Source organism: Alosa sapidissima, chromosome 21 (genome assembly GCF_018492685.1).
Source record: "Alosa sapidissima isolate fAloSap1 chromosome 21, fAloSap1.pri, whole genome shotgun sequence".
Classification (NCBI taxonomy): Eukaryota; Metazoa; Chordata; class Actinopteri; order Clupeiformes; family Clupeidae; genus Alosa; species Alosa sapidissima.
The window spans coordinates 18268367-18276291 of NC_055977.1; the positions used below are offsets into that span (position 1 = coordinate 18268367).

The 7925-nt window shown below is 42.5% G+C and overlaps 1 protein-coding gene across 2 annotated transcripts; it reads right to left on the reverse strand.

The window, feature by feature from the left end:
- Positions 1-2085: 2085 nt before the first annotated feature.
- Positions 2086-7610, reverse strand: LOC121695341. Of its 2 annotated transcripts, none has more exons than XM_042076079.1 (10): positions 7425-7610; positions 6385-7061; positions 5129-5977; positions 4611-4910; positions 4419-4492; positions 4225-4328; positions 3966-4109; positions 3000-3131; positions 2563-2832; positions 2086-2405 (listed from the first exon to the last, which is right to left on the reverse strand). In XM_042076079.1, the coding sequence occupies exons 2-10, from the start codon at positions 6981-6983 to the stop codon at positions 2187-2189; spliced, it is 2691 nt and encodes an 896-aa protein (XP_041932013.1). In that variant the 5' UTR covers positions 6984-7061; positions 7425-7610; the 3' UTR covers positions 2086-2186. The 2 variants fall into 2 exon arrangements, with proteins under 2 accessions (XP_041932013.1, XP_041932012.1); XM_042076078.1 differs by having other exon boundaries at positions 7421-7610.
- Positions 7611-7925: the final 315 nt, after the last annotated feature.

Genomic DNA, 7925 nt, shown 5'->3' on the forward strand with positions numbered 1-7925 from the left:
TTTAATCCTTTTTATTTCTTTATCTAATGAGGGCATTATCATAATCATTGACTTTCATTGACATTCAGAATCTACTCTATAGGCTACTGAAAACCCTACCACTCTTCAGGAACCACTGCCCATCCCATCTCCTGTCATGTCTGAGAACACCACGTTTCATAGGCATATGCTATCATTTTAGTCTATTAACTTTTTGGCTAAAGTTAAAAGTTATCGCTAGTTGACTAGGAGCCTATTCAGCAGACGCATAACCAAAGCGACCCTACACGGTCAGAAAAAAACACGTTATTTATTTATTAATGGCTTTTCACCAGAGCCGGACAGTAACGGAGTAGCCTACATTTACTTGAGTACAGTAGGCTACTTGAGTGCAGTTTTGAGGGATCTGTACTTTACTCGAGTATCATTTTTGGGGAGTAGCCTACTCATGACTTTACTCAAGTACATTTGAATGGCAAATATTGTACTCTTTACTTCTATCCATAACCATGAGTAGCCTACCTGTTACTTCTTCTAAAAAAAGGAAAAAAGAAAAATCTCGGAAACCCTGAATTTGTTGTTTCCCTTTTAAACGTGATTGGATTGTGCAGGCGCTACTGATTGGGACAGCCTATCAGCAATCACCTTCACCTTTCCTCCAAAGTCAACTCCATGGTTAAATTCAGATAAGAGACGAAACCTTGATGAAATTCATTCTGGACTCTATCCGACCACATAAAGACCTCGGGATACTTCGGTTTGGCTTTAGGGACCCTCTACTCACTACCAGTGCAATGTTGTTTGGAACTGTAGAAGAGGTATAAAAATAGCGTTTTGTAGTGGCAAAATAATGTGCCCTTCTCACTTCCACGCTAACGAGCTTTGACTAAAAACGGTAACATCGAACTTTCTCAAAACACATCCGAATGACATGATTTGGATGTCAACTCAACGTATGTACTCCCAATCATCCGTAAATCGATCTAAAGTGCATTTTACTCCGGATAATTCCTTTAACGGGAGCATTTACCGCCTGAAATATCCAATTTTGTTTACCACGCTCGGAGTTATAGTGATGGCCTGATGGCTCGCCTATTTTACGCCGTTTCAATGGCACATGAACGGTTAGACCGAGAATTCTCGTCATGAAATTAAAATTCCACTGGAGCTCCAAGCGGATGTGTACACGCAGCCTTACAACACTGTTTACAGCTCTTCGAGTCACGGTAAAATGTAATTTTTGGTACATAGCTACTTTAGATACACCTATGGCGTGGGTGCTTGCGTTTCTTTAGGAATCTGCCGTCTTAGCCTGGCCTTGGCCTGTCTACGTACTTCCGGTCGATTTCTTTTCCCTACAGTACTCCGTCTGGAATAGGTTGATTCACGCTCGTTTATTTCGGCAGTTGGGCAGCCGACCAACCAGCGAACAGTGGGCGTCCCTGAGAGCGATTACGTACCCAGGCATGGTGTTTAAATTACTACGTCCCCGCCCCTGAAGCAGATCGCTTGGAATACATCAACGTAGGGAGAGAAAATGACTTATACTTATGAAATCTTTGAGCAAATGTAAATAATAGTTTAGCCTATTAACAGGAGTGTCATGAACGAAGTCACAGTGGAGTAGGATGTTATATCGGGTCTCAAAAAGTTGTCAGAGACTATGTAAAAATCATTGGGGGCAAAAAAAACTTGAAGGGAATGGTATATAGGCTCTCTATTCTCAACTATTGTGACTTATGAAGGTCAAAAACCTCCCTGCAAACTACCTCGTTGCATTACATTTTACATTTATTCATTGAGCTTTTATACTAACAACAATGGAATTATTGGAATAACACTTAAGTGACATTGCCATGGTAATAAATACTAACTACATGTACCACATGGCGGTACAAAATATGCCCTCCCCCAGTCCTGCGCATTCTTCTCATTGTTGACGAACAAACACTTACTTTCTGTGAAATAAGTGTTTGTATAGCATATATAGCATACTGTATAGCATTGTAAGTCACTTTGGACAAAAGCATCAGCTAAGTAACCATAAAAACCATAAACCTTCCAAAGGAAATCTTCCAGACAAAGAATCCACAATACAGTCGCAAATATAATGCTGAGAAAATAATGTATTGAAGTAACATGAATGGTGTAAAATAGTATCCTGAATTGGCCATGATTGGACCTTGGTCACTTGGGTCAACAATCAATCAGTGAGGTCCTCTGGAAAGGTCCTCCTGAGGACAGGCGGGTTCGCCAACTGCCACGTTATAATGTCGGCCATCCTCGGTTACCAGGCAGACAGAGGGCCAGTCCTGAATGTGATCATCCGGGTAATGAGTGATAATGAAGTCCGCCATGTTGGCCATGTAAAGGCGGTAAACCTTGATGGTGTGGTGCAGTGTGTAACCCAGGAGACACATCTCCACCTATAACACAGAAATGAAGACAACAGCCAACAACAGTAGGCTATATCACAACAGACTTTGATACACCTTCTCATCTGGCAGTCAATGGGACAACAACAACAATAAAAACAACAACAACAACAACCACCACATCAAAAGTCTCCCTGAGCCTTTTCACCTGCTCCATGCCTCCACTGAAGCCAACCTGGCTCAGGTGGTTGGCCAGGAACGTGCGCGGGCACGAGGAGGTGTAGCGGGAGAATAGCAGCCAGCAGAAGATTGGCACGTCTTTGCCCCTCTCCATGGCGGCGTGCAATTCCACGGCACAGGCTAGCATCAGGAGCTTGAGTGCCTCCATGACACCAAACTCGTCTCCTCCGCCTTGGAAGAGCTGCTCACACACACGTCTGCGACCCTCGAGCCCAGGAGAGGCTGCCGCCGCGTGCCACTATACAGAAACGCAAACATCAACACACACACAGAATCTCAGTTACCCCAACGTGTGCATTACAATAATGACTGATATGGAAAAATGAAATGTCAACAAAGTTTAACGTATTACTTTAGGTAATACAATATCCAACCACTGTGATAATATGCAAATGAGAGTTGTACCCATTTCCGGAGAAGGCTCAGATAGTGTTTCATAAGATCCACATCATCTTTGATCCCACTTGTCTGCTTGCAAACGTCAGGAAACAACCAGCCTTTAATCAGACCGTAACGAGTCTCAAGCTCATCAGGGATCTAGGAAAATGACAAAATTCAAGTGAAATGTTTGATATGTTAAAGGGCCTGAGCAAACACTGCTCCACTATAATAGAAACATGATGCAGTTAACATTTTTTATTTCTTTATTTCTGTTTAAGAAGGAAGACAGTTCATTCTGAATGAGACTCTGTTATCTCTCCTAACGATGTACAGCTAGTAACTAGGGCTATCAATCGATTAAAAAAATTAATCTAATTAATTACATACTCTGTGATTAATTAATCTAAATTAATCGCATATATAATTTTGGCTGTGAATGTATTTTAAATATTTAAATTCAAATAAATCATTGAATAATCAGCATTAGTGACATTAAAGTTCAAAAACTCTTTTATTCTTTTTTTTAATAATGGGCATAATAATCTATGATATGACCTAATATGCTGAGGAAATAAATTCAAAAGTGCTTTGGGAAGAAGTTGTTTTTCACATACAAGGTATTTCAGGCCACAGATATAACCTAGGGGACACAATGAAAATAAATTAACACTCCCCTCAATGTCAACACTATTTCTTTGCAAATTCCTTGTTGCAGAAGACTTTATTTTAATCAACACTTTATTTTTTATCAACACCATCAGACCGTTTTTTAAAAGTAAATGTTCCAATCAATGATCTAGGACATTTTCTTCTCTCTCCTTCATTTTACAGTCTAATGGTTACTGACTACAACGGCTCGGGGTCATACGGAATCGATTAATCTGCGTTATTTTTTTTAATCAGTTATTTTTTCTCAAATTAATTAATCGAAATTAATCAGTTATTTTGACAGCCTACTAGTAACCCCTAGGGTAGAGAAGATGGGCATACCAATAAGAAACTCTCCCGCTGGAGCCAGTCAGGAAGTTGGGCAGAGCTCATCAGTGTCTGGTACAGGGAGGCTCGCAGGGCACAGTAGTTGTCTTCCCTTACCCGCCGGACGAATCCAAAGCTCTGGGAGAGCACAGCGTAGCCCTGGAGGAAAGTGCACACAGAGGGATAGAGTGAAAAAAGATTAGTGGCAGGCTGGGCAGGTGCTCTTGTTCACCTTGTCAAGAGAGAAAATACACATGCAATATGTACGACATACGTTTCTAATGATTATGCTTTCGGTGGTCTGCTCTTTCCATTCCCTCTCGCTGTGAATTAAAATGCCAACGGGCGGCTCAAAGCTGCATCGGTCCTGTTCTGGAACTGTATTGAAAGGAGTACAAGGAGATTTTTTACTGGCAATGTACATGCCATGATAGAATATCAATACAGCAATCATTGAGAGTTATTCACCAGTCATTTCCATGACACTTTGCCTCGCCAGCTCTTCCTCAATCTCCTCCTCACTATAATAGAGATCTTCGCCACTGTAGGGAGAGAGGTTGGATGCTCTAGGTTAAATGTCTTAATTGCTGTTTAATGACTGACTTGATCCAAAACTATCTCATTCATTTCCTATGGTAAATGGTTATGCAACTGACATACCAAGTAAACCAAGCCTCACTCCCATCTGACACTGGGCTCCACCTGCCAGCACTTCCAGGTCTCTCATCCTGGAGATTTACAGCCAGCCCTCCGTCAGTGGAACCAGTTGAGCTCACCACAACCTTCTGAAGTTCAGCAAGTTCAGCAAGCAACTTTGGAAGGGGTACACTCTTTGCCTTCACGCCTTGCTTTTTCTGGGATCTCTTCGGAGTATCTAGCCCCTCCAACAGGTTGCCCAGTGAAGACTTAGTGCTCAGGCCAAACACCACATCTTGGGCAGCAGAGGCTGCAGCACAGCCTCTGTACATAAATAGACAGAAAATGAATGTTGAGATTAAGGAATCTAATTTATTAAAAACCTACCAACATAAACTCATCATTATGCAATTCCCAAATGTCTTTGCTAGAGGAGGCCCCATTAAGATGTTTCTTTAAGCTGTGTGTTTGAACTAAACCCAATGTATTATATACAACAGTTCTATTATGGAACTGAGACAATCATACTTTTCCTGACTCACCTTGCACAAGCATCAGTGGGAACAGAGTTGAGATCAAGGCCACTAACGGGTGGCTGTCCCTCCATGCTGATCGAGTGACCACTATCACTCCTATGCTGCGAGATAGCCTCAGCAAGCTTAGCATTTATGAAGGGGAAACCTGTGCCAAGCATGGCGGAGGTGAGCAGCCGCTCATCCTCACTGCTATGCAGAGGGACGTCCTGTTCATCATCCAGGGCTTTGGAGGAGTCTAGCAGTGACTGGTGTCCACACATGTCCAGATGGGCATCAATCTCACTGACCAGAGAAAACCCCTTTGGAGCCTTATTCACCACGCCCTCAGCCGAGGGATTCTGAACCAGCCGGTCCTCCAGCTTTACAGCTGGTGTATTGGTGGCAAGGTCCTCTTGGGGAAGCATTGCATCATCAACAGTCTCCTCGGTCGATATACCGCCATGCAAGATAATGTCATCATAGTCGACTCCATCCTCATCCTTGGTAGATGGTTGCATAGATGTTATCATTAAGCCTTTGGTAGTGTTTACCATCTCAGAGGAAGCCTCCTCTTTTGAATGGTCTCCTGGATGGGCGATGTCAAATCCAATAGAAATGCATCTGGCTGATTCCTCTGCAAGGGAACAATTTGATCTCACAAGATGCTGCTGAGGTTCAGCAGATGCTGCCTTCTTCACTGATGGTGTCATCAGAGGTGTAGATCCAGGCATCGTGTCAGAGTAGCCGAGAGGCTCACTCTTTGCTTCCACTACTAACTTATCCTGTTCGGGAATCTGGGATCTCTCTGGGGTCTCTTGTCCCTCCAACAGGTCACTCAGTAAAGACTCAGAGCTCAGGCCTTTAGCAGCAGAGCCTCTGCACAGACAGACAGAGGATAAGCATTGTGATTAAGGGTTTTATAAACTTACCAAGGTTAACTGATTATTTTCTGCAATTATGAAGCAATTGCAGAGCTGAAAGAGGCCTGACAGGTACACAACTAATGGCTCTCTAAGCCTTTGAATATAAGGCAGACCATGAAAATTCTTATTGAGCGACAAGGCTATAGAACGTGCTTAAGTGGAAATTCATAGAAATATAAATATACATCCTGCATCCTGTCAATATACAGTGTATACAGACGTTGAGCATTAATTAACACTCAAATTGTGTCTGCATGTCTCTGAATGAATAATCTGTGGAATTAAAGACCTTTTACAAAATTCCACTTGTGTTTTGATAGCATTTATTGGTGCCATCAGCAGCCAACAGGTGCTGCTTACCTAATCTCAGCCTGTACATCTTTTTCAGCTGTAGCTGAGGGGAGGCTGCTGTTCATGTTGTCACCACTGCAGAGCTCCTCTCTGAGGTTAAAATCCTTTAGAGTCCTATTTTTGTCATTGTTAGCTTGCACAATGTCAGTAAGACTGATATTTACCATCTTCGAGGAAGCCTCCTCTATTACATGCTCCACTGGAAGGTTGGTATTAAATACTTCCTCCCTCACAGGTGTCATCGGCAGAGTAGTTTCTGTTATTTCAACTGAAACATTCTGAGCCTCTACATTGACTGAGCAGCCCAGGGTCTCAGGCTTCTCCATAAAAACAGCCTTTGTGCAAAGCTTTGCAAGGGGCACATCAAGATTAAGAGTCACCTCATCGAGATATTTAGAGGCCACAATCTTGGTGGTATCTGCTAAATCCTCTGGCACCAGTCCTGCAGCTACCTCTTGTTGATATAGGAGAATGCTCTTTTCCACCGCAGAATCTGCTGCCCGACGAGGTGCCACTTCATGCTTGATGTCCACATTTTGCAGCCGCTGTCCCTCCTCCTGACGGTCACCAGGATTGGCACGAAAGCAGCAGCTGACTGTGTTCCCCATTGTCCTGGGACCTGGCTGGGGGCTCAGCTCAGGTGCTCAGACAGGGAATGGAGCCCTTATGGCATCCACAATGTGGATCTGTGTAAATGTGGGAGAGATTTAAAAATAAAAAAGGGTTCATAATGAGCTGCAATCTGAGTTTATAATCTGAATCTGAATTGTTTCCTTCCAAGAACTGACTGCAAACAAATACGACAATATTCAGTATTGTGAATGAACAAGTGCTAATTTGTTCAAGTCAAGAGAAAGAAAATGATAATTGAACATTATAGGCCCTGACCGGAGTGCCTTAGTTTACTTGTCCTGGATGCTAGCTATTGCCGGGATTTTGTGATCTTTTTTTTTCCACGTTAAATGCAACAGGGTAGTCAAACCAACAGAAACAATTTAGGCATGATTCATATGAACGAATAAAATGTAAGACTTAAGCTGATTACCTACTTATTCAGGATATCAGGAAATTTCAGCAGTTGGTTTTTCCAAAGAGACTGAACAGTGTTTGACGCTTCTACTGGGGTTCAGAGTAATGTTCGGATGCATATTTCCGTAGAACTTTATGCGAACCCTCATCATAAAGACGACCGAATGTTGACCATCTATGACGTCAAACCTTTACGCAAGAAGCTTGTCCAACGCAGAGCCATATAAAGGTACCTACTGGTCCAACATGATGTCCAATCTGTAGCCTAGGCCTATAGTAGCCTAGTCTATTTCTCAGATTGTATTGAACGTCTCCTTTCATCAATAAATAGCCTACACATATTTTCACTGGAGCATATTAATAATCAACGCTTACTGTATTTTAACGAATTTGATAAAACGGTCGTCAAATATCACGCAAGGCTAGCCTAATTCGGAAGCGAGGCGCAAACGCCAATTACTCTAATGTGCTCATTTAGCGTGTGTAGCCTACTTTTTTACATGTGGGAATCAGTGTAGGCC

Bases quoted from the DNA above. Each gene is read 5' to 3' on its own strand.
- LOC121695341 (XM_042076079.1), bottom strand. From the start codon at position 6,983: ATGGGGAACACAGTCAGCTGCTGCTTTCGTGCCAATCCTGGTGACCGT. The intron at 3,132-3,965 runs GTATGCCCATCT...TCATTTTCCTAG, and splicing joins AGCGGGAGAGTTTCTTATTG to ATCCCTGATGAGCTTGAGAC. The intron at 2,406-2,562 runs GTGAAAAGGCTC...TCTGTGTTATAG, and splicing joins TCAGTGGAGGCATGGAGCAG to GTGGAGATGTGTCTCCTGGG.